At 41.8% G+C, this 26,999-nt stretch overlaps 1 protein-coding gene across 2 annotated transcripts in view; it reads right to left on the minus strand.

The window, feature by feature from the left end:
* The window catches only part of ROR1 (receptor tyrosine kinase like orphan receptor 1), a 155,305-nt gene extending 130,285 nt beyond the window's left edge, over window positions 1–25,020 (minus strand). The window contains exon 1 of one of the 2 annotated variants that reach the window (XM_065842355.2): window positions 24,693–25,020. In XM_065842355.2, coding sequence (XP_065698427.1) covers window positions 24,693–24,792 — 100 coding nt within the window. In that variant the 5' untranslated portion in view covers window positions 24,793–25,020. The remainder of the gene's footprint in view (window positions 1–24,692) is intronic. The other variant, XM_065842354.2, reaches the window with a different exon arrangement.
* Window positions 25,021–26,999: the final 1,979 nt, after the last annotated feature.

A 26,999-nucleotide genomic window follows, 5' to 3' on the forward strand; every position in this document is an offset into this window, starting at 1 on the left:
TGCAACTTTCCCCCAGCGCGGCAGCCGCATCCCGGCACGGGCATCCCACCAACTATTATTCGATTAACTACATATGGCAGAGAAACGAGGGAGGAAAAACACAATATGCCACAGTTTGTTCCCACAGAGACTCAGCAATATCAGGGGACTGTACTGTGTTATTTAAATTTGTGAGGCTAAAAATACTGCCTTTTATTGCTCTGGAATTTAAAGACTAAGAGCAGTTACATGATCTGAGGTAGCAAACCTAAGGATATAATGCAGTTCCTTCCTGTGACCTGAATTTGATATGTGTTATTTTTCTGCAGACCTTTTTCCCTTAGTAAAACAAACAAGTAAACAAGCAAACACAGGCTACTAATTGTATTTACATTACACATTATCAACCCAATCTATATTTGGGGTTATTTCAAGACAACCAACAAAGCTTACGTTACAGGGACTTCGCATGAAGTAAAACTTTTTTTTTTAAATCTTGCAACTTTAATATTAATGAAATGGATGCAGATTAAAAATACATTTATGAAAATCCATGAAGGGAAAAAGATACATTCCCAAGCTCAAAAGGGGAATAACTTTTTATCTCATATTAAAAAAATACTCTCTAAGGCAGCATTTGCAGGCAGCAGTCTTAGATAATTGAAGAATAATGGCAAATGTGGTCCTGCTGCTCGTCCCCTCCTCCAGTCTGAGAAACCTGAAAATCTGCACAGACGTTTAAACACGACTGAGATCACAGAAACAGAAGTTACATCTTCAGGCGGGAAAGGCCCAATCCAGAGGGAGCTGAAAGGCCCCCATTGACTTCCCAGGGCGCTGGACCAGCCCGGACACCCAGCCCACTGCCAAGGAGGAGCTGCTGCCAGAAATATATTCCCCTGTAGTTCTGCCCAGTCCAATTTAAACATCTCAAGCAATGCAGCTTCAATAACCTCCCTTGCAAGGTTATTCAGTCCAACTGATTTTACTCTTAGGAAAAACTGCTTCTGAAATTTAGCTTGGGCTTCCTTGTCTGCATTTCCTTCCTCTTATTTACAGTCATGTCTTCTTTGCATTACTCTAAATAATAGCCCTTTCCCTGTTGGTAACACAAATCAAATATATTGCACATAAAAGATCACCCCTCTTAACTTCAAGAGCTTTTCACTTTCCCTAAATAAATTAAGCCACAGAAACAATTTTGATGTTTTCCCCCCAATTTGTTGAAAATTTTTCTAGTATTAACTTTCCCATAGCTGTACATAATGTCAGTGGCAGAGAAAGCCCACTAACCTCACTGATCTTGTATATATTCATTTTCAGGTTCGTTTCCGCCAAATGTCAGAAATTGGGTTTGGTATGTTTTTTACCACTACAAGATATTACAAAGGAGTATCTGTTTACTGTTAACTATTTTCTTTCCTTTGTGACAATACCATGCAGAATAGCCCGGCAAAGGCAGCAGATAAATACTCCACAAAACTGCAGCCGGTCAGACTCCAGTGCTGCACTGGAAGCGGTTAATATCGCCTTCATGGGACACAGTGTGAGAACGAACTATATTCAAGCAGTATTTGAATAACTGGATGCATTACAGACAACTAATAAAAAGGGGAAGAAAAACCTAAAAATTTAAAACATTCAGATTAGGAGAAAAACCCAAACACCTCTGTAATGCTTGCGACTGTAGCATCTATATATGCATGCACACACTTGAATAAATGATGTGCAAGTTTCATATTAACGGCTGCTGCGTTAATGAGCTTTATTACCCAGGCCATGAGCTTACCAGGAGCAGTGGCCAACAGAAAATGTCTTTGCATCACATGCAGCTTAACAAGTCCTTGAGGAACTGCTGTAAAAAAAAATAGCAAAACCCACCGAGAGAAATAGAGCACATGTGCATAATATAACAGACGGGAAAACAGTCCCTCTCCAAGCAGGAGGTTGGACTAGGGGACCCCAAGTTCGAGTAGCATTATGAGGCTTCTATAAAATTCAAGAATTTTGCGTCCTGGAAAATAGTGTGATTCTATCTCAACTGTCTGACACCATTACATACGACACAAAACTTCTTAGCTAAAGTCGAATTAATAAATATTAAAAGGCTGAGTTTGACCTTTGCAGAACAGTGAGCTGCAGTAGATATCACAAAGAAGGTGATGTTAGGTGGAAGTTACTGCGGCAAAAAAACATGCCGGGGTTTGCAATGGAAGAAAGAAAAGCTAAACATAGCACTCGGACTCAGGAGATTACAGGTCAGTCCATTCCAATAAAAAATTGAGTATTAAAAAGGGGGGGCAGCATGCATATATATGTATTTGGGGGGGAAGGAGGAAGGAGAGAGGGGAAAGTAATACTTGTTATTTGAGCAGGGCATGCCTTTTTTTCTTGGCAATCTCTGCCTCCTCTTTTCAACAGATACATCCTTTGGGGCCTAAATTGTGAGTTAGCCACATGTACACAGAGAAATGGGCCTCTGTTTTCTGTATAACGACAGGCTACTTATTTTTCAGTACAGACAACCCCTCATATCTGGTATTTAACTTATATTTAAACTAGTCCCAGCAGAGCTACCCCTCTTAATGGCTCACACAACTCTGGAAAACGGATTTTTTTTCCTCTTCTTGGACTAGACTCATCACTGATGCATTAACTCAAAACGACAGTGAACCTAAGTCTATTCAGTTTTGTGGGTTGGTGTTGAGTGATTGGGCTTCTTGGCAGACTTGAACTACTTGGGAAGCCAGAAGTGAATCAAAGACTATTACACAGATACAGAAAAAACATTAGAGATTCTGACATACTCAGTCCTTTCAAAATGTTTGATGTTTTGCCGTTCTCGAGTGACTCGTGTGATTAATAAAGTAGACGTATTTGTCATCTCCTTGGACAGAACTAAAAACGCACTTTGTTAGAGGGAAAGACTAATAGGTTTTTAGAGAAACGCCGCAGGTGAACACTCCCCAACATGCACCAGAGATGCTCTCTTCCTTTTAGAATATAACAAGTCCCAGGAGCAAGGACAGAAGAGGGATTCAGGATCATGTACTACAGTTTAGGTCTGAATATTTGTTGTCTATGACCTTTCATACCCAAAACCATTTTATATGCATCAGGTCTTAGGCGAGAAACAATTTAGGTATGGTATTACTATTGTTTTAATTAATGTATTTCTAAAGGCCTGTCCCTTCAGAGTCATCAGGTTAACCAGGGTAAACCAGATTTGGCAGAGCCCTCTTGCCACGTCCCTCCCCAAACTCAGCCCTGACAGATGCAAACCTCATCTCCTGTTGAAGGCTCCAGCAACACAGACCTCACGGCCTCCCAGGATTGCAAAGGGCTTTATTCTCCTTATCCTGTCAAGTTTTTTCCTCGTATCTAAATTAAATCTATTCTGCTGTAAATTAAGCAGAATATCTTTTGTCCTAGCAATCACTGCCATTGGGAATACCCTGTTCTCTTCCTGTAACAGCTTATGTACTAACAACTCATAACATCTGCCTTTTTTTTTTTTCCTTTTTGGCGATGCAACCTCTGTTCATTCATCCTCACAGGTCATGTTTTCTTAGCTCCGTGACGATTCTCACTGGGCTTTCTCCAGCTGATCCATACCTTTCCCAATACACGCTTCCCCAAACCAGCCACAGTATTCCTCCAGTCGAGGTCTCACCCATGCTGAGCAGAGGGACAGACGACTTCTTGTACCCTGCTGGTTCGATTGCTGCTGACACAGCCAAGCACAACGTTTGCCTTTCCTCACAGTGCACCGCTGTTGACTCTGCTCCATTTCTCTTCCGTGAAAACTCCCAAATCATTTTAGGAGAGCTGCAACCTAACCACATTCCTATTCTGTCATTTATACAGGTGAATACTCCTTTAGAAGTTTAATACATTACACTTACTCCATTTCATCGTATTTCTTCTATTTCTCCAGTATAGCAAGATCATTTTAAAAGCTCCCACCTGTGCATCCTCCAGCACAATAGTTATTCCATTTCCCAGGTTGCTACCAGAACCACCAAACCACAGGGCCCAAGGTTTTTCATTTATTCAGAGGCTCATCATTTTTTCTGCAAACCCCGAGAGCCACCCTTGGTGTGCAATGGCTCCGGTTCTGCCTCGATGCTCCCCTAGTTTCACTGAGACCCTCTGTAGATGACTCAAGGTACAGCACAGGAGCAGTGACATCCCCAGTTTACAGGAACTCAAGATATGTCACCTCGTGTTCTCCACAAGATTCAATGAGCCGCTGTAAGAGGAAAGGAGATTGGCGTGACAGGATTTGTTGTTGACAAAACCATTTTAGCTTGCTGTTTATCTCCTTGTTATCTTCCAGCTGCTTGCAAATGATCTATCTGTTGTCAAGCAGACTGATGTATAATTCCTTGACACTTCTCTTTTTAACAGGTTTTATGTATGCCTCTCTTTTTTTTCCCCCCCTTTTGCTCCCGATTTTCTAGGTCTGCCCCCATCAGCACACAAATCCAGTGTCTCTTGCTCCTAACACTGACCTGGCCTGAACAACTTCTTCAGAGGTTAAAGAACCAACAGAAACAACATGAAAACATCTAATTTATCCAAGCACCCTCTACCTGTATTTTCTTATTCTAGACTGAGATTGCAGTCCTTACATCTTTACGTTCATTGATTTTGCTGTTTTTTTCAGGGCAGCGTGGAAAGTAGCACAAAAAAGAGCCTTTGGTTTCACCTATCACGATTCTTCCTGTGCACGAAATCACAAGTCAGCATTTCTATTTTACTGCTTCTCACGTTATCACTTAGAGCTTTAGTCCTACTCTGTGCCTTTACTTTTCTGATTTTGCTGCTGTGTTTATCTGAAGATTTTGTACGTATTCCCAGTTTTTAGATTCCTCCTCCTCGTGTTTGAAGCCACTTTCTCTCTTTTAGTCACACCTCTCATCATTCCGATATACCAGGAGATGTCCTCACATCTGAAGTATATAATCTCTATAAGTAACTACAGATTTCCTTAAATACTTTTCCTCTTTTAGATTTGCTTCCCATAGGATCTTACTTATGAATTTCAGTCTTCAGGCTACCAAACCACAGTATTTTTTATATCATCCTTATTTCCTAAGGATTTTGATCTCCACCACTCTGTTAATCAAAATATTTTTCCAAGTCAAGAAGCAAATTTAAAAGCACTCTGTCATTTTATATTTGATAGCTATGCATTCAGCTAAAATTCAAACATTTCATGATAAATGGAAGTGCTCGTTGTTGTTGGGGGGTTGTTTTTTTACATAGTATCTGAGGTGTAAGGCTTTTAAGAGTTTCATGCTATTTACACCATGTTGTGAGTTCATTTTTTTTTTTAATCAGGATATATTAGCATATAGGTAAGATATCACTGTTTGTTGTGTGGCTGATTGGTGTTCTTTTATTCTCCCTTTGCTATATAAACCTGATTTTTTAGATGTCTAAATACACATTTATTTTTTAGTCCAAATTTGTGTTTAAAAGTTGACATGTCTTGTATTGATTTGAAACACATAAAGCACCACATTGGACCTCTTTGATCTTAAAAATGTTGGTAAAACAGGCGTGTGGAAGAGAAGATCCCTGCCTTCTATCCCCAGATCTGCTACAGGTTCTCTTTTGGTATTTCAAGCAAGCTATTTTACCTGTGCTCCTCTATATGTATCTAAAAGGAGAAAATACTAACAAGCAAGGTACAGGGAAAAATTATAAATTGTTTATAAACAGTTCTGAGATCCCTTGATCAAACCTACAATACAAGATTGATAACTTCTGGATACTAAGAGACAGCAGAGAAATAAAAATTGAGCGTGCTATATTTCTTTTAGATGGAACATTGAAAAGATTTGTTTTTTTCTAAAGCCTGCCAAGCTGCAATAAGAACCATATTTTTCTGCATGAAATTTAACACCCAGAAGAAACTGTAAAGGACCAGAGGGTCTCTTCTCCCTATACACTTACTACTGCCATAAACTCCATGAACATATGGAAAGAACACTCTCTAGTTTGCCTTTTGGGATGTAAATACAGATAAGTGCATTCATCTGTATGCTGGGGGGGGTGGGGACGGGGAAGAAAGAAAACCTACAGATCTTATTAAATGAGTTATCAAAAAATATGAAAGTGGCAGAAGTACATTATGCAGTACATAAGTTCAGGCACACCACTTAGATGCTTTACATGCTTTGGGTTTTATGTGCGTTTTCCTTTAGAAACTGATCTTTTGATACACAAGAGTTATTTCGGTATTACCCATCCTGATTCAAGACGTATCAATAGTGTAAGCTACATATTATCAGCAGACAAGGATATCATTCAAGAAACAATACCCAAGTATGTATGACAGAGTTCAAAACATGCTTTTTATCCTTCCTCTGCTTTCCACGACATAGCTCACCTACTACAGATTCAGATACACCAGAAGAAGTGAGTGCAAATGTTAACTATAATATATAAATTGTGCTCGTATTTCTGCAAGCGTTCTCTTCCACACCCAAATCACTGAGAAAAAAAGCAGCTGCTCCAGCTAAGAACAAGGTAAATCCAAACAGATTACGCTGAAGTACTTGCTTTATGCAAGATTTAGTAGAGACCACAATAATCATTAAGTCTGATCCCCGGTGTGACACGTGTCACAAGTTCCGACATCCAGCAATTCCTGCACGTCGCCCACCGCAGCTGGGAGTGCATTGTTTGCAAAGTCAGCCTTGATTTAAGGGCTTCCAAGCATTGGAGAGTCTGCCACATCATTTGATCTTTTGTTTTCAACAGGTAGCTCCTTTCAAAATGAAAAACTTGTAAAAGAAAACTGAAGTGGGCTCCCTTTATTTCAAGTGGTAGACTTCGTTAGGAGTATCTCTGCATCGCAAACCACAGAGCAATGGAGAAGCACCTGAGCAAGTTGGGCAACAGTGGACAGAAGGTCCACATGAGCTAATAACTCCTTTATACAGAGGAAATCACCTTGCCTGAAGCATCACGTAGCTATAGACAACCTACGGCAGGCACCAAAGGAAAATTACGTGGTTTTACACTGAACTAGTCTAATTCACATTTGCAGTTAGGTTTGTGCATTTAAAACAAACTTTGAATTAAAATATCTTTTTTTTTTCTTTTTTTTCTTACAACAGTTTGCTTTCCAAGTCATTTCCAAGCGCTTGTCTCTAAAGATGGCATTTCCCAGACACCTCAGTCCTCTGGATGCTGGTGAATCCTTTGGAAATGCACCTGGGTGACTTCAGGACTTTCAGTCACGTCACTGGCACTATTAGAGGTTTAAACCTTGGCACTCGTCCTTCCGCAGGGACCGCGCACATGAAGCCCAAGGAAAGTAACTGCATCGGGGAATGTGGTTATACTGAAAAAAGACAATTTCAGGATCAGACCTCAGCCTTCACGGAAAATTAAAATTACACCAACACAAGGCTAGGTAAGGAAGAACAAAAGCTGTTCTCATACTACAGAACACCCGATCACCCCTCCTTTCACCCCTGTCTCCCCGGCTGCTTTTATGAAGTTTAATCAAAAAAATATATGTTGTTATACTCTGGTCTTAAAGTTTGGATGAAACCAATTGAAATCCCACACCGACTGCAGCATGTTAATGATACCGTATTCTCTTCTGGCTTCCTGCCAAGGAGTGAACAGTGCCAACATTTGCAGACTTCCAACAGGAAATTAAATAACTGCCCTGTTGGAAATATAAACCCATTTACAGTGGTCAGACTCGCATTTTCCAAAACAATGATATAGTTTGTGCACGTGAAACGCTAGGAAAATTTGTAAGAAGATTTAGGCAAATGAATATGAAACAAAGACTTATGAAAAGGTATTTTACACAGCTCTACAAATTATAGCTTTGTCAGGTGTATTTCCTGACCTAAGGCTTACGTAGGAACAATTATAAGGGCCTTTACCAAATATACTGTAAACCCACCCCTGTGGCCAATGACTGAAAGTTAACAAAAGAGCTGCTTATTTCACAATTTTCTATATTCTTTCATTTACTTCATTGACTTTTGGTCACATATTCTGCTCTGGGCACTGTCCCTTCTCACACACTTAAATCCATATTGAAGGGACAGGCAAAACAAGAAGCCTGTTCCTTCCCAGGCACAACCTGGACCGTGGTGTTCAACTTGCCCAGGTGCTGCAGAGCCATACACAATAAAAATTAATATTATTCTTTAAGCATTAATCGTTAGCAAATTCGATTCTCATCTTCATTACCCTGCTACTGCAACCTTTTTTCTCTGTCAGCTTCTTCAAAGTACTATGCCACAGAGAGTCCAAAATGACATGGATTTGCAAGCCAGGAGAGGAATGGGAGGTAGGGAGCACATTAGCCAAAAGCAGAGTGGATCAATAACCAGAAATAACAGCAGCAGAATTTCCACACCTAAAGGATTCGAAAGTTGTCCTTCACATTTGTACCAATACTAAAATAGTGACAAGTGTTGTGTTATTTCTTTTTAAAGCAACACCATGCACTAGTGCAAAGCAAGTGCACCTTACCTATCTGGCAATGCAAACTTCACTGCATTCACTGTAAATAGTCTGAAGTTGCAGGTATGAAATATTTCCCACCCCACAATACTGCTACCTTGTATTTTTGCACAGTAGGGCCTTTCATTCAAGGATCTGAACTTGTATTACACAGGTGGGTAAACATTATTATCCTACTCCACACAGACTGGGAAGGAGACAAATTGTTGCAGAGTAAGTCAATGGCAAAGCTGATAATTGCTTGAAAAAAAATCCTGTTTCCCTAAGAAACACTTCTAGGATAGCCTGAAGATTCACAAAAACATAGAGATTACCTACATAGGACCTCTATATTTTAAAACCTCATCTACAGTTTTATTTGTACTTACATAAGACTAAGAATTTTACATGTACTTACATCAGCAAAGTAGGAAGTCACTGCTATATCACTACTTGTATTGCTCCTTCCCTTCTTCCTCTTCCACCACACAAACTGGGTTGAGGCACTTGAAAAATGTGATCAGTTCCACCATTACCCCAGCATGTAGTGAATTATTTGCATGGTTTAGATTCACATTCTCCATAAGTCATTTGACTTGTGAACAGAAAAATAAGCAAGGAAAAACAAGCATATTTGCAAGTGTCAGGAAAAGCAGCAGCAGGGCTATAGCCTTAAAACGTCTCTGGGATCTCAGATGCCCCAGGACATCACTAACCACTGGTCAGATCTCACTTTCAAGTCTCATAAATGAAAAACAACTCAAACTCTCACTCACTTAGGCCCTGATCCAGAAAGGCACTCAAGCGAGTATCTAACTTTAAACACAAAACTAGTCCCATTTAAATCCACTGGACATCTCAACTGTTTACAGCTACAATATATGTTTAAGTGCTTTGCTGGATTGGGGCCTTAAGCAGAGATTGTTATTTAACACTTTCTTCAAGGTATGTAGCCAGTTTCTCAACAACTTCTCAACAAACTTCATCTTTTTCCGATCCACTGCATCTCCTGTTGTTTCTTGAACAAACACAGATGTCCCCAGTTCGAACACTTCAGATTCTGCCACCACAGTAATCTAGGAACCAGCAGATATTAAATTAAAAGGCAAGATACTATTTTCAAAGTCTTCCTCGAGACAAGAATAAATAAGCAACATTTGCTGTCAATAGCACAAAAAAGGCAAACACAGGCAGTGATGCATATGCTGGGGGGCAAAAGGAGAGGATGGGAAAGGGGAAACCAAACCAACCCTGTGGAGGAGGTAACAGCTTGAGGCATTTTTCCTCACTACAGCAATTGCCTGTAGCAGGAGGAGTTCTCACTTCTTGCTGCAGCTGATAAAGCACCAGAACTTGCCTGCAGAGAATGACCGGAGGCATCTACAGCAGCACCACGTGGAACAGCTTTTTCCACAGCAGCGGAATATTTCCAGCACCAGTTTGCACAGAACGGCTTCTCCACCAGTCTCTCCTTGTACTGTCTGATGCAAAGACTCGTTTACACAGTCCCCAGCCTAAGGTGACAAACCAGGGACACACAAAGACGTGCCCCATTTGTATGACACATCATCACATCAGATGGACCAAGCAGCACCGGCAGCTCTTAGTGCTCTTCTCCTTTCAGCTCTTCCACTGCAGAGAAACTCATCACATAGGGAGCAATGGAATTATTTAAGCAATCAAAGGGAACAGATTCTTTTAAAACAGAGCTGCAAAAAAACTGCTTAGGCCTCAAAATAGTCAGCAGGGGAACACTTGGAAAAAACAAAACTCCCAAGGACCGTGAAAAAAAACCACACTGGAGCACAGAGATTAGAAAAGAGGAAAGAAACAGCATGAAGAGGAAGAAGTATCAAGCGCTCTGCTAACTGCACCTCTTAATTAAAAGAATACAGTTCTGGCTTGGTGAATTAATGTTACTGCACATCCCTGCTATAACACACATTTTTAAAAGGGATACGTTCCTGTTCTTCAAAATGCTGAAGGATTTATATTCATCTGGCTACAGTATGTTACAGAACTAAAGACTTTACAAAAAGATAATCTCCAGCAAGCTGGTGCTGTTACTCATATATTGAAACATAAGTAAGATATTATTGGTTTGGAAGCTGTCAAGACACTTCTGTCTGTGTGCTGCAACAGAAGTCAGAACGAGACATTATCCAGCCCCTGTGAGAGGTTTCCATTGGACCCTGGAAAAATCAAAGGCCAGAAATCCTTTGGGGTGTTGACATTATTTTCTAAACTAAGTCATTACAAGTATAGTCCCCATTCACATAAAGATAATTTTATTTGAGATATAAAGCTTCTAATATAAATAAAGCTTTTGAAAGAAAAATAAGTCGATCATTTTAGCTGCTGTGCCATTGCAGCTCTTGTCATTTGCCAACACCATCATAGGGCTTGGCCACATGAACATCTGTAATTCTGTTCCCCAGTACATTCTCCCCTGAAAAACTAAATTGCTATAGACGGATTTATATTTTTTTTAATAATTCCCAGGCACTAAAAACCAGAAAATCAGAAAAAGCACTGAAAGCTGCATTATCATTGCTGTGCCTGTGTTATATTAGACCAGACATGTCTCTGCTTGGAAACAAATTGATTGCATCTCTTGGTCCATCAGTCACACTCTGGCTAATATACCAATCATTCCCTAGATTAAAGAATAAGCATCTGCTTATAAACACAAAACAACTGAAGAGCTGGCACTGCTGTACAACTTCATGTTACGTTCTGTTTCTCTGCTGTTCATCACGTGCACGTAAGAATTTAACACCACCGCATCTCTAACTCCAGATCAGGGCATTCATTTCAAACTGTAACTGCCCTATGCTTTTGGTACATGCACCAAAAAATGCATCTTACTACTTTTTTTCTTTAATGCATGCATAGTATGTCATGGAGCACTTATCAGTGACTACCACTACCCATTCCTGATTTCTGTCAGCTCCTGTTCCTTCCGTCTATTCCTATCAAGCAGCTCCGATAAGCAGGCAGCCTTGCAGTGTGCTTGGAAAATCAAGACATTTGGAGTCTTTCTGAACTGAAGGAACTGGGAATTTCAAATAATGGACTCTTCAACAAAGATAATTTATTACCAGCACCGGTCACAGTATGCATTTATTCTGCATTTATATTAGTGCAAAGAAGAACAGATTTGGTCCAAATATCTTCCTGTGACTTCAAAGTTTCAATCAAGCATAGTATATCCCAAAATTAAAAGGGATGTTAATAGAAAACATCTAAGCAGATGTTGGCTGACACAAGAATACACTAAAACGCAAACGAAACCCCAGGACTTGGAATTGCCAACAGAAATGATTAGTCAGAGTAGCTTGATAGCATAGCCCCAAAACGCGCTCTGCTCCTCATAAAAGAATATGAGTGAAAATGCAGCTGGACTCCATATCGGATGATGCCTTCGAACACTCAGCATCTTTGAATAAGCCTTCCACCAAAACCAATATAAATCACAAAGTTCAGTGTGTGCCATTTCACCCACAAATCTCAACAGAGTTCCAGACAGGTCAAGTTCATCATTAAAAAACACAGATCAAAAAGTAACACCACTAACAGTGAATTTCCAAATCTTTTGTCTTTGTGCTTTCCAGGGGTGACCCTGCTGTATATTGAATCTTCAGACATACCAAGATTTCGATACAAAGGAGACAGAGTCCCTTTTCTACATACACAAAAATCACTCATTTCAGAACTCCATGCCGTGATGAGAACACTAATAAAAGCCAAAGAAGCCACACAGGAGACTAAAACTAGGAGTGATTTCCCAATCCAGAGAGTTGATTTAATTGTATAACATTAAACATTTCCCTTTTTATGTATTTATATTCTTCCAAAATGTGAAAAGTAAGTTCATGCTTAGAGAACTCCCATTACTCTCCTTGAATTGCACACACAATTACTAAACATAGGCTTCAAGAACAAATATTGTCTCAAGTACTAACCACTTTCATCAAATACTGTAAATACTTTGCTGACATACAAATGGACTTAAAATTTGGAAATAAAACTGCTTATTTCAAGTCATACATTCAGTCTGAGAAATATTCTAGTAGAAATAAACAGTATCTTTTCATTAGGGTTTGACTGAATTCTATACTGTTTTTTACTAGGCAAATGAGATGACTTTTAATTTCCTAGTATATATTTCTTTAAGAAGACAGGATATTATGGTTAAGGTTGGTGGAGGGCATGAGAACATCTATGGAACAAGAAGTGTAACCATTTGCATTTGGTTGTTCATTTTAACCCCGCTATGGTATGAAAGTCATGCAAAGGAGGTTGGATAATATTTTGTTTAGTGAAATCAAATACCCCCTGAGCAGATATTTTCCTGTATGCAAAGCATTTGCTTTCTCCCTTCCCCCAAAGAGCTCTGCAGGAATGGACACCGTTTTCTCATTCGGGAACGGCTTTAAATGACAGTCGTCTTTCAGGCCTGAAAGCTGAGACACCTCCTCCTCACAGTATGGATTGCACACATCAAAACTATCCCTTCTCCCATGGCATTTGGTGCAGGAAGCAAAAGCAACACTATATTCTGCTTAAAGACAAAACCCAAACTATTCAAATTTCACACGTTCTGCAGTGGACGCTTAGCATCTATGGGAAAAGTGGCAGTGGCAGAACTCCAGAATGTCACTGTTTGTCAACTAATTTTTCCTTTGCTGCACACACCTACAAGAAAAATAACCATCTCCGTGGTACCACCAGACATTTCAACAACACCAACATCGATCAGAAATACTCAGGAGTTGTATCGGTGTCACAGAACAAAACAAAACAAACACCTCTCCCCTTTCTTTAAATGTACGTTAAGCCACGAAGTCAATGAGAAAGAAAAGTATCATCCTTAACAGGAATGAGTTCATGCTAGTTGTGCAAAAATGCATCTTTTAGGGTGGTAACATCACACTCGAGGGGTGGGCTTGCACCACACATCATCATTTTCATGTTGAAAGCAGCTCTATTTTACCCAGCAGTCCCAAGAGAAGCTTAGAGAGTGATTCCACTGAGGCCAAAAATAAGACAGATACATCTTTTTTGAAAGGTTAGATAATTCACTTTTTACCCCTTATTTAAATAAGATCGATATGCTGAATAGCTTCAGATGCCTGTTTTACTTAATGTGATACAGTTCAGACGAAACAACTTAGAACCCAGGAATACTATAGAAGAAATATGAATCTAGTGCTGTTAACACCATTTTTAACAAAAGCATTGATCATTAGAAAAAAACATATTTGTGAGAAGAATCTGCCATGAATCCAGCTTGTTATTTCTTCAGCACAGCAGGCATTCTTTTACATGGGAAATATTTTAGCTGCTTGAAAGCAATTGCCCACTAAATTTCCTAAAAGATGCATTACATGGATTCTTTAAAGGACTCTAGCAGAAAATCTGTCAGGCTCTGTTGCTCAGATTGACTATTTTAATCAGCATTACTGAATGATTAAGCCCCAGAGGATCATAACCACTTGTAGGATCTTCAAGACAGCAAAGCGAGATCAAAAACTAGTATTTCCTTCCTGCACCTCAGTCATCTTCACTGTAATCACCAACCATCACTGGTGTCAGTAATTTACAGTAACAAATAGCAGGATAATATCAGGCCTTGATACCTGATGAAAAGAGAGTTAAATTAGCACAATAATCCTTCAAGAACATGAGTGACTTTTCAAGGAGCCCGACATCACCTTATACAGGAAAGGGGATGAAAAGAGTGTATAAAATTAGTTTAAATGGGATAACGCAACAAAAGCAAAAGAAAGTTGAGCCTCTGTATCACCACATAGCTACCCTTTGTAATATTTCAAGTGATTTTACAGGGCTCCTGACAGATATGTACATAGACACCTGTCAGCAAATTACACTGAATATATACACACTTAATCCCCTACTTGTAACGTCGAGACAGAATTCTTCCCCCTAGGCCTTTTCAGTTATTACAATTAGTCCATGTGAAGTTATTCTTGATAATCTTAGGAGATAATAACTGTCAGGGGGAAAAAGTATAAGAGAACATCTGACAATTACAGGGTTTGGGTAGGGGATTTCTGTAGAACTGACAAAAAAACCCAAAAAACAACAACAACAACAACAACTAACTATGCCAGTTCAAATACCGGAGATATAATGCAGGTCAGAAATATTCCCAGTTCTTTAAAGCTCCAAGTAGAGAGTCTTCAGGATGGCCTTGAATGAGAAGAGAACTGAACATGCCTCATGAATGACCACAGAGCAACCTCAGATGTTCCAGTTCCCCAAAATCCTTGTAAAGGTCCCACATTTATAGGAGTTGCTTCCACCTGCAGCCCTCGCACAAGAGATTATGTTACCCAACCAAAAGCTTTGTGGCAAGGAAAAGCAGTGAGTTTGCATGTAGTCTCTCCTTCTTTATTGAACAAATTCACTAAAAATTAATTTTACGTGCTAGCAACACCAAGAAGAACTTTTTCCCCTTCCCCCAGCACCAATTATCAACTTGCTAAATTTTCAAGACATACCAAAGAATTTCCCCAGAATTATTAGGACCTTCACAGATAAATAGATTTTGAAACCAGAGCGACAAGTGTGATCACTGCCATCAAAACCAGTTCAGGAAGGAAGGAACAGGACAGCTGGCTGAATGCCCAACCTAATCTGTCTCGCCCTGAATAGCACAACCAACAAAAAAAAAGTAAATCTGTCTGACTTTGACGTTCTCTGTAGATTTTCAGCCTGAAATGAAAAGGGTTGATCACAGGGCTCCTCATATCTGAACCCTATTTGCTGCTATAAAAAGTAAGAGACCAAAGATCTTAAGAGGAGTCCATATGGAACATCAAATTTCTGCACATAAAATATTCTCAGGTTTTGTGAACCTTTTACTGCTGCTCAGGGTTCACTACACAGCCAGTCATAAGAGTCAGAAATACAAGGATATAAAAGAAGATGGTGTGATAAAAAATATATTTATAAATCACAAAACCAGAATGCGAGAACATAAATCACGTCCTACAAACAGACTCTCAAAGGGAAAATTGTAAATCAGATATCATCTCCCCTATCATAATGGAAGAAAATCAGGAGAACATCTTCTTTGGATCCCTGATGAATTAGAATTTTGCTAATGACTAGCATTCCTCTATAATGAGAGGATGCATTTACAGCTTCTTCCTTTGCCTGGTACTCTTTTTGGAGAACTCAGGTAGCAGTAGGGGCTAAAAAGAAGCAAAAACCCTTCAACAGATCCTTTTAGATGGGTGTCCAGAAGCCTTCCTAAAGCTCTTTGCTGTACTAAAAATCTGGTTTATACACACATAAAATACTACTGTTTCTAATGTTGTGAAGGACATGTGTTTTTCAACATACAGCATATCGTACACAGGAAAAATAAAAGGAGAGGATAAATAATGACAACATCCAACTTATGGCCCAGCAGTGGAATGACCCATAACTTATGAGAAGCAGAGTCTCCGCTGGGCCTCTGCTCGCTCTGCTCTGCAGGCACTCAAACGCATTCTGCTCTCACACACCAGGTTTCAATTATTCATCTCTTACTCAACTTCAGATTTACTTATTTAAAAGGATACAATTTTAACAATAAATCTCATGGCTAGTGTTAATTAAAAGCTAAATCTTGCCCTGAGCTGGACTTCCAAAGTCTATGAGAATGTTCACAGCCCATTTATTTATTCCAGCATTGTGTCAGTTATTAAATTACAGTAAATTAAAAACACAGTGACAGACCAATAGCTAAAATAAGTGAGACTTGTTGCATCTCACTTACAAAGGTTGCCAGACTTGGGCTCTGACAAACTGCCAAGAAAAGTGAATTTAGAAGTGAGAGGCCCTCAGTTCAAAAACATCCTATCGCGAACATGAGGCGTTTCGACCTCGGAGGTGCCAGCAGCCCAGCATTCCCAGGTTCATCACAACTGCTTTGTGCAGTCCTGGCCAAAGGGACCGTGCTCTCAAACCACAAATCCGGACCATTCAGAGCTGTAAAAAGCATTGGCAAGAGTACTAAGTCAGAAATCTATGAAGAGGCTCAAGCGTCATGAGCATCTACCAGCTAGAAGGGGATCAGCTTTGCACCAGCCGCAGCTTCTGGGAGGAGTTCTGACATGTTGCTAATTAAAACAAATGTAACTCTCCTGTCCAGTAGCAAAATGCACAAGAGTCCAGACAGGAACAAAGGAAGAACCCCATTGGAATTTCAGATTTAATCGTTGGCTGATAGTTACTTCTAAAGTACCACATTTTCACCTCTAATTACCGGCTTCCCTCTTGCTGCTGGCTCTGGAGTATTACTGGCCTTTCACAGCTACTCAGCTCTCAGGGGAGCTCTGGGCTTCTACTCTTCATAAAAAAAAGCAAAGGGAGCACAAATCAAAACTGGGAAGCGCTTTAAATGCAAGAAGAGAAAATTATTCAAGACATTAGACTAGCAAGCCAATGGTCAGAAGCAAAGATCCACCTAGGGCTATTCCGTGGCCTTTTGACAGCATTTAATGACATAAATCCTGACAATCAACTGGGAATTAAATGATTTCTCGTCATTCCAGGTGAAACACACTGAAAGTGGAGCTTGACGTGGCGCCCTCTACAATCAGCTTGTTCTGGACAAAAAGGGATGTCTCCAGCATGCTATAAATTTTCACTAAATTCACAGAAAGACAACGTATTTTAAAAAAAGGAAAAAAATCAAAACATACGGAATGAATAATTAACATATGAACTAAAATTAAAAACTAAACCATACAGAATGCTTGTTACTTACATAGCACATCAAATATTTCAGCATAAACAAAACAATTACAATGACACTTCCTTTTATATGAAGCCAAATTAATTTTGGAGAAGAGATGTTCAATCACGATAACTGACCTCTTAAAGGAAAACTGGGAGAATTAAAAACTTTTGTAAATACAGTGTAGACTCCACAGCGCTCAGATAAACAATAACTCTATTAACATGTCACAGATGAGAGTGATATTCACTGTGCAATAAAGATGATACCTCTCCATGAAAAGAAAGGCGTGATAACAGGAGTTTTGCAAATAAGACCTCATTAGATCAAAACCAGATCTAATCTTCATTCTAATACTGACTGTTTGTTTGTTTTGGTTTTTGTTTGTTTGTGGGTTTTTTGGTTGTTATTTGGCCAAGATTCTGGCTTCTCCTAGAGACCAGTCTGTGGACACAATCACACTTATCTTTGGGGACAGAATTACTGAAACTGAATTCACCAGAAAGAAAACAAACCCTTTTTCCAAGTTACGTATTCCACAAACATTCAGAGGTAGAGATGGTACAGATGCTGAGGTGGCTTGTACATTTTATTTGGCTGCTGCTACAAACACAACGATCACTTCTCGAAGTGGTGTTAGCCCAACAAGAAGAGGAGTACCGGACAATTTTAAAAGGGCTCTAGTAAAATTTCTCACTTGATGCATCATCTCAAGCAGCTTCATTTCTCCTGACCAGGCCTCTGAAGCTTCTGACCTGCACCCTGTACACTTTCTGATAAGATTTTGAGAAAGAAACATGATAAGAATCATAGAATCATTTTGGTTGGAAGAGAGCCTCAGGATCATAGAGTCCAGCCATGATCTAACCCGACCCTGGCACTAACCCATGTCCCTAAGGACCTCCTCTAAATGCCTTTTAAACCTCTCCAGGGATGGTGACTCCAGAGCTAAAGGTCCTCATGAATTTTGATAATAAAACCACATAGGTAATAAAATCTCTCCTTCTTCAGCACATATTTTCAGCACTGAAGCACAGTTTCTCTGAATCAGTAACCATTATGACCAGCCACAATGCGGACACCCTTAGGCAGCACATTACACATCAACCCTTTAAGGCCTGGCTTAGCATCTGTGAGGGGACCATGTCGCCTCCTTCAGAGGAGCCCAAACCAGCTCCCTCTTCAGAGGAACTCTCAAGCTGTGAATCTGGAAGTGTATATCCTTCCAAAGATAATCTCAAGTTCTAAGGAGAAGAAAAGCATATGCTCCTGTATTTCCAGTCTCTGGAGGGAATGCACAATGAAGTTATAAAGTTGCAGTACGTTTTTCCTTGGTTATCTCTGATCTTTCCCTTTCCCATGGCCTGCTGCTGTGCTCCAACAGCGCTTCCCCACTCCGGCTCTTTCCCAGGTCTGCGTGGAGCAGATGTTCAGACCTCTGCTGCACACAGAACGGAGCATCTGGGAATGGGACAGGACCCCGCACAACTGACACCCCTTGGAGGAAAGGAGCAGGAGGTCACAGGAAGCCATCGCCAAGTATCAGTTTCAACATATGACCTGACCAGTTTGAAAAAAACTTTTAATAAAATGCAGGCTTCCACCAGGGCCTCCACTAACTGTTTTCTCAAGAACTCATCTCGTTACGAAACTTTACCATTGCATATTGGGATGGCTAAGTCTTAACGTAAACCTAGCCCCAGATATCTGTTGCTGAGTAAAAGCATGCCTTCGTGGAACACAACGCAGAACCGGGCATCGGGAGCAGTTATAAAAAACATGCAACATCTGCACAAAGTTACCAGCACTTTTGCTCAAACTCTTCAAGAGTCTGTCTTGCCTCTCCATGCAATGACTTGCCTCAATTATTATTTTTTTTAAAACTTTCCCTGTCACCAAGGCCAGACAGATCTGCTTTCCCTTCGACATTCTCAAGTGCCATGAGTGTGCCCAGGCTCTGGCCTCCACCACGACAGCAGAAAGCCCTGGCTGGGTTGAGCCTGGACCAGCACTACTGAACCAGTGTGGAATCTTCCCAATCCAGCTGACGGGGACACGCTGCCCAGGCCCTGCCAACACTGGTGACGTGGGATACTGCCTGCAACAGACCATTTTTTGTTGTTCTTCAATGCGCTGTGAAGGTGCTTGGTAGCACCTCGCTGATCAAACACAACCAGAGCCCCTGTGCAGCTCTGAAGGGATTTTGTTAAGAGAGGATATCAAGCACAATTAGGCCATGGAACTCAGTAGAACTAACAAAGCAGACTTGACCTACGCTTTCGTCTGCTTTAGAGCCTATTTCATGCCTTCAGCATGAACTTCAGCTAATGACTTGTTGGAATAAATTAGAAAAAGCCTGGCATTGTATACGGCACTGCTGAAACCCAGTACAGCTTCCACAATTAATTTCCACCTGCCAGTTCCTTCTCAACATGCGCCTTTCTGTTCCTGTTGGTGACCATTCTGCATTATTTTTCAGGAATCATATCTAACGGATTATCCTTCAAATGTGTCTCCATCCCAGCAACATGCACCACTGGATTCATTTCACAAGTCACTCGCCGTTTCCTTTCATACGCTGCTCTGCAGATTTACTTGGAAACAGTGGCACTGTGGTGTCTCCACTTCAGGAGGAGATCCGGGAAAGCAATCTTCCTCCCCACGGGATGCTGGCATGGAAATACGCTGAGAAGCCTGTGTTATTGCTTTCCCTCACTAACGGGTTCCTTTCTAAAGCTACTTCTTCTTCCCAAGCTGTCTGACTTTGGCGGAGCACCATTTTCAATATCACACTGCATGAGATTCCAAATGTACGCATGTTATTTTACATTGTATTCCCAAGAGGCCCTAAAAGAACTTTTCTATTAAATAATGGTAATATTTAGAGCTTTATTATTACATAACACACTAGAGGTATCTATTTAAGCTGAAAATATTTCATTTTTTTCACCTTAGCAAACTTCACAGCCTTTCTATACATTCTGTCATTTCACTCAATTAAAAGACATTAAACATGACCAAGCCTCTCATACGTCACGCCATCCTGGCGAGGGGGGACAGTGACTCTGCTTGTAAACAGACCGAAAAATTACAACTTCTTCTGCAGCACCTGACCAAATTTTACAGCAAACGTAAATTTTGGGAGCTTTGGAGCACTTTTCATTCATCATAAAGTACATAAAACTGCAATCACCAAACCTACAGAAGCATCCTTCAGCTAACACCAGTATTTTGTTATTATTTCCAAAGAGTCATAGACAATTGCTCTCATTATTTTCACTATTGTTTCATTTATACATGAGTACATTGGTTGACTTTCAGTTTCTCCATTGTTAGAATGAAAAAGAAACCAGAATGGAAGAAGCCCTTCAAAGTCACTCAACTATTCGATTGCTGCCTCAGTCCAAAACAATCCAAGATTTCTTTAAGCTCAGCTTTAGGGCATTGGTTCCACAGCCCTCCCAGCACTGCACTACCCTGACCACTAGAAACTGCTTCCCACCATATAACCAGATTTCACATAAACCTTCCCTCTGCTTTCAAGTGCAAGAGAATATGAGAATAGCCCCAGTTTGCTCATTTTTGAAAGCAGAAATTTGGATCAAAGAGAGCATGTAAACAATAAAATAACTTTATTTAATATTCAATGGAGTGTTTTGATACATCAAAATGTAATCTGCATTATCACTGTGATGCCTCTACCTGCACAAGGCTGGTTTGGGACATCCCAACTGTGTGCAGAGCAGCCCTGACACAAGTTGCCTCCTTGATACAGGTCAGGGAGCAACTTCTCCACTGAATTACCAGCACGTGTTACCTGGGTACCCACAGCAAGATGAGAACATCACACCGGAACAGTAGATAAAACACGTGAATTTGCAGCCCATAATAACTGCAGATTACTAAAAAGTGTTCCCTAAGATACAAAATTTAAAAAACACACCATTGTGTGAAGGTGAAATTTGCAATTGAGGATGACTGCGTTTTCTTCCAGGGCTTGGGAAGAAAAGGTTTACACCTTTTATTTTGTATTAGTTAACTTTCTAGATATTTCTGGCTTGCAAAACAATTGCTATGTGGAAAGCAGCTGCATTTAGTTAGAGACTTTTAAAAGAGTTTTCAACTCAGAGGTGCTGTTTTGAGTCCCAGAAGACTGCTGCATTTCTACATGTGTTTCCAAAGAGTGGTATCTAGTGTCACACCTCAGGGAAGCTACTTCCCCCCCGCCCCTCCTTTGCCTGTATTTACATAATTGTATTTAAAATCCATACACAAGCTTTAAAACAATCCCCTGCCCAGATCTCTTTTGCTATGCTTTAAGTTAAAGTTCCTGTAATGAACACAACAGCTTCAGTAGACATTAATTATAGAAACAAAGAAATGATGTCCTGAAGATAACGTGCTGACACTTCAAGCAACTTTTTTCATGAATTGTGAGACAACAATCATGGTAAGTCCAACAGTGACAGCTACTCTCATCCTTTTACAGACTTATGGCAACAAATGCATTTTGTTTGTGTGCAAACTCATAAGTGAATACTGGCTGAAATAGCAGCCTATGGACAAAGCAATTAACCACAGGGACTAATCAAGAGCTGTGGAACTTTATCTCACAAGAGGCAACTTTCAAAGAAATCAACAGTACCCCCTATAATCTGAAACACAATCTAGAGATCTGTGGCTTTACTTTATGCTTTTATACTATTCATGCTTCTTCTATTGTGACGCCTCACAAAGTTACATGATACGCAATAATAAAGCTGAAGTGGTAACATCCATACTCAGATACTGCAAAGAATGAAAAAATATCCAAGTTAGAGAGTTCCTGTGACTTATGTTCACAATTAACTCTGTGGTTTTATTCAGAACACTTGGGCCAGCCCGTGAGCACCCTTGGGAAGAACACGCATTAAAGACGGCCTGAATGTACAAAGGAAAATGCGCTTTTTGTTTTGTTTTGCTCTCTACAAGGAAAGGTCATTGACAAAAAGGAAGCAGCGGGAGACAGGGGAAAAAGTGAAGACGAAAAGACAAAAAAGAGCTTTTGGTAGGCAACGCAGCAGAACAATTTTAGTCACTTGACAATATCCCAGCTAAATGGACAACTGGGTAATAATCCCCGCCGAAAGAGACGTGACAATAGCTGTGCGGGTTCCTGGCCCCCACGCAGATCCACATCGGACTCGTCCTACTGAGCTGCTACTCACACGAGGTCGTTTGTGCACATCTGTACACGTTTACTGGAGCAAAGCAGCAAAATATCTGGAAAGGGAGTCGTGTCTTCACAGATGTTTGGACCAAGCACAGCACAATAAGGCTCTGATCCTCCCGGACCTCGGGAAGCCAAGAGCCCAAACTGCTCCTCAGTGTTTTTATTGTGTTACAGAGTCAGGTTTTGGACTCCCACCCCACCTTTTCTGGCCGTAGAACTTAGGCTACCTCCAGAGATGGACTTTCATTGTAGTCCTTATCTGACATGTCCACGGAAAAAAAGAAATCTTTTACTTATTTAGCAGTTCATATTCTCTCTTTTTGAAAAACGTGACAGTAGAAGGCTAGGGATTGAAGGGTTCTGTATGCTTGGTTAGGTTCCTGATGGAGCAAAATCTATTCACACAGCCACTACAGTCATCTTAAAAATTGTAAAACTCCATATAATAGTTTGTTCATTTGTTTAATTAGAGTGTTAGATGTTCAGGTTCTCTTATTCTTACATAAACCCTAGATCTTTAACAAGTTTGGGGAATAATGTAGTGTGTGGTTGCAACATATGTGAAAGATGCCTATCTATAAAAAAAAATATATCACTTGATCTGCCCATGAGTCAACATTGTAAGCTTTTGCCAAAGATATTACTTAAAATACAGGAAATATTTCACTGTGGAAAGTAATTGTGCATAATGACTATATTAATAGCCATACATAAAGGTGGATTCATATAGATACTTCCCAGTAGAATTCACAGTAAATAAAAAATGGCCCGTTTTGGACCCAACATGAGCAGTTGCTTTATGCTTGTGGGGTTTTTTTTCCCCTCCAGGCTCTGGGAAACCCACAAAATTTCACATTATAATCCTAACGTTTTGAAATTATCTGAAAAACAGGAAAAAAGATGGTCTGTCTTCCAAGCCCCCTTTTTAAAAATCCAGCTATTTGTTAAGCACATACAGCATTTCCTGGAGACACTAGAAAACAACATTTGAAAACCTTCCCACTGAGATGTCATGTAGAATTCCTCCCCTAAGCTAGAACATCATCCAGCCATTGAATCTGGAGCCTTCTGTGCCCAACAGAGTCACACTGCGATACCTGGAGGTCATTCAAACGGCTCCACTACCAAACACACAGTCCCAGTTAATGGCATCATTAGGGACACGCTGAAACGCAGCGAGAAAATTCAGGCACACCAGAGCGTTGTATCTGTTAGCTACGACTTACTTTCTAAAGGCAGTTATCCTACAGCCTCTGTAATTTGGCTTGGAAGTTTTAAAACCACAGCTTTTTCAGTTCTGAACTGCTAAGTACTTTAACTCATCAGCTTTGTCTCTTTAGTGATCACTGTTTTCCTTCTTTAAATACTAAATATATCCATATTATCATGCAGGATTTTTCAGAAGTGCATTGTGATTTGAGTACCCATCATAAAATACCTTCAAGGAGACACAGTTCATGAGTATCCGCCTCTTGCTGAAATTCTCATGCAGGCGTCCAAAAGCACTGCTCACTTTTTACTGACTTGGCCTCAGAAATAAGTCGTTCTTGCCTAATTCCAGCCAGGTCCCTTTATGCCTGTGCTATGCTTTAAACATATAAATCATTTGCAAACGGCTGAAATCAAAACCCTAATAAAACAGAAGGATTGCAAAATAAATACTACTCGTTAAAGCTAAATCAAAGAGGCTTTCTTTAAGGGTATTGTTTAAAAAAAAAAAAAAATTGGAAGACTACGAGGGCGATGAGATGGCAAAACAGTTCCCAAAGCTGGAGCTAAAGGACAAGTCATCATTGATAACACCACCTCGGGAACCATAAATCACGTATCAAAAACAGGATTGCCTGGGAACGGCTACACTTCTGTAATAACGCGGCCGAACACTTGGAAGGGGTTTTCTACGAAGCAATTAAACACAGATCAAGCATAAAACTTGGAGTTCGTTAACGGGTGTGGGGGAGCGCTGGAGCCGCCGGGCTCCCCAGCGGGCGGAGGGGCCGCGCAGCCCCAACAGGGCGGCGGCTCCGGACCGCCCCGGTTCGATCCCCACAACTGGGTAGCGCTGCGGTTCGATCCCCATAGCCGGGCAGCGCCGCGCTCAGCTCCCCACAGCCGGGCAGGGCGCCCGGCCGCGCCTCATGGCCACCTCGGTCCCCACACGGGCGGCACCGACAGACTCGGTCCCGGTCCCCCCCATCACAGAACCCCCGCCCGGGTTTCGACCCCGTCCCGCCGGGACGCGGCCCCACGCTGCCTTACCTTGCGTGGCGTCCCCCAGCTCCGCCCGGCTGCCCGCACGCAGCAGCAGGAGCAGCGGGAGCAGCAAGAGGCTCCCGTCCCCGCCGCCCGGCTGCTGCATTCCTGAGCCGGCGCCGCCGCTACTCCCACATCCACCGCGCAGCGCCGGCGTCCCGGGCCGGCCCGCGTCTCCTCCTCCTCCTCCCGCGCCGCCGACCCGTCCCACGCCGCGCCCTCGGCGCTGCGCTCTCTCGGCGGGAGGGGAAGCGGCCGCCGCCTCTGCCGCACTCAGCCCCTCACTTGTCACTTTCCGCCAGCTCCGCGCACAGACCGGCCCGGCCCCGGCCGAGCCCCCCCACGCCCCGGCCCCGCCGCAGTCCGGCCGGGCAGCGCCCCCTACTGTCCCGCCCGCCCAACCGGCCCGCGCGCCGCAGAGGGGCGCTCGCCTCCCCCCGCCCGGCGCCATTTTCCCCCCGCCTCAGCCAGCAGGTGGGCTCGGCGCACCTCACCTGTGGAGGGAAGGTGCCCTTCCTCACAGCCCAGCTCACGCCTTTCCTTTCAGAGCAGGTGGATGAAGGCAGCAGTTGGGTTTACCATCCCTTTCCCTCCCCACTTTGCTTTCCAAGGGTCTGCCACTCATACAAGCAAACACAATATATGGGATTATTACACCTGGGGGGAAACCACTTTTCCAGGCAGAGTCTAGTTTAGTTACTTGTTACCTCCATTCCTAATCATCCAAGGTCTCTCCCTGGTCTTCTGTCGTGCATGAGAGCTGAAATACCTTGTCAGCAAACCTCGCTGAGGAAGCTCCCCAGTCACAAAGTGAAGGACGCCATGTCAGTAGGGAGGTGGTGAAATCACCATCTGAGGGTGTCCAACCCAACTGCAAGCACAGGTCAGCCCGCACCTGCCCCCGCACAAAGGGCTCGAAGCAATGGAGGTGGGAATGGTGGAGGTACCTGACCAGTGCCTGCTGGCCTTGGGAAGGACATCGCTTGTTGCCCAGACACAGCTGCAGAGAGAGCAGCTGGTCAGTTTTACATAATTTGAAGTTTATCGCACTGAGCTCTACTTTTTAAGATCACTTCTGCTGAAACAAAGCAAAGAAACTGAGAACTCGCAGTGTGGAAAAGTGATTTCTCAACTATTCTTCATATGTGGGTTGATAGTCAAGAGCTTCTAATTTCCCCCTCACAATCCTTCCAATTTATCGGACCTCTATTTTTCCTGTCAGTCAGGACCTCAAAAGTCCAGTTTACATCTTAGGAATAATTTTCAACCCTCTCTGCCTCAGTGAAATCAACATTCAGCTTATCCTAGTTATGCTTTTATACAAAAAAATAAAAGCCTACCTGAAAAGAAGTCAGGTGTAGCTACTGCCTGAGACCATAAGTGCCAAGAGCAACACTTTAATCCTCCTCTTCACTGTCCATTTTATCACAGCTGTAACTGCGGTCAGGCAGGTTCCATAGTGGATGGCACAGATTTGCCGAAGCTACTAGGAGCAATAACTACTTTCCATCCAGGAGAATGATCACATTCCTGGGATGCTTAGATCAGGTTTAGGATTTCAAAAGTCAGCAACTGCTTAATAAAAAGTTCACAAGGAGAGTGGAAACAAGGACAAGATTAAAGGAATTTCCTCCTGGCTTCCTGCTAGATCAGATCCACCCCTCTTAGGCTTGCTTTCTGCCATATGAACCTTGTATTTCTTGTCAGACACTAATAGAGTTCCAAGAGGAGGAACAAACCCAGATAAGCATCTGGCCACGTGAGGTCTGAAACCACCTTCTCCTCACATACGCAAACGTGCACATATCCCTCCTCAGACAGAGGAGGACAATGTCAAGAATTATCTGACCAATGTACAAATACGGATTAAATGGAAGAGGCAAGCCAAGCTTTACACTGCCAGAGCTGTGACAAGGTGTGACACATGGAAGGAACTGTCTGCTGCTGGGACCTGGGTTTGCAGCATGGTGGGGTTTAATTTCTGCAGCATCAGATAAAGTAGCTCCTTTTTCAAGGTGCAGAACTTTTGCCACCTTGCTCCAACAAGCCTTAGGATGCAGTTTCACAGGTGGCTGAAGGCAGCCATGCTGCCACCATCACTCCCCCTTGCCAATCACGCATTCCCCATACATTCCTTGTGTCAGCTCCAGTAGTTGCACAGCCCCACAGTACCTGACCTTTCAGCAGCAGTATGAGCTTAGGCCAGCTTAAACCACGCACAAAGCCAAGGTTAGGAAGGACCCACATCATTGTCTTTCCCCAGGCAGCAACATGGTCTTCCCAGTCCTGCACATTCTGACACAAAGAACCAGG

The sequence above is a fragment of the Patagioenas fasciata genome, chromosome 6, assembly GCF_037038585.1.
Source record: "Patagioenas fasciata isolate bPatFas1 chromosome 6, bPatFas1.hap1, whole genome shotgun sequence".
In the NCBI taxonomy this organism is placed as follows: Eukaryota; Metazoa; Chordata; class Aves; order Columbiformes; family Columbidae; genus Patagioenas; species Patagioenas fasciata.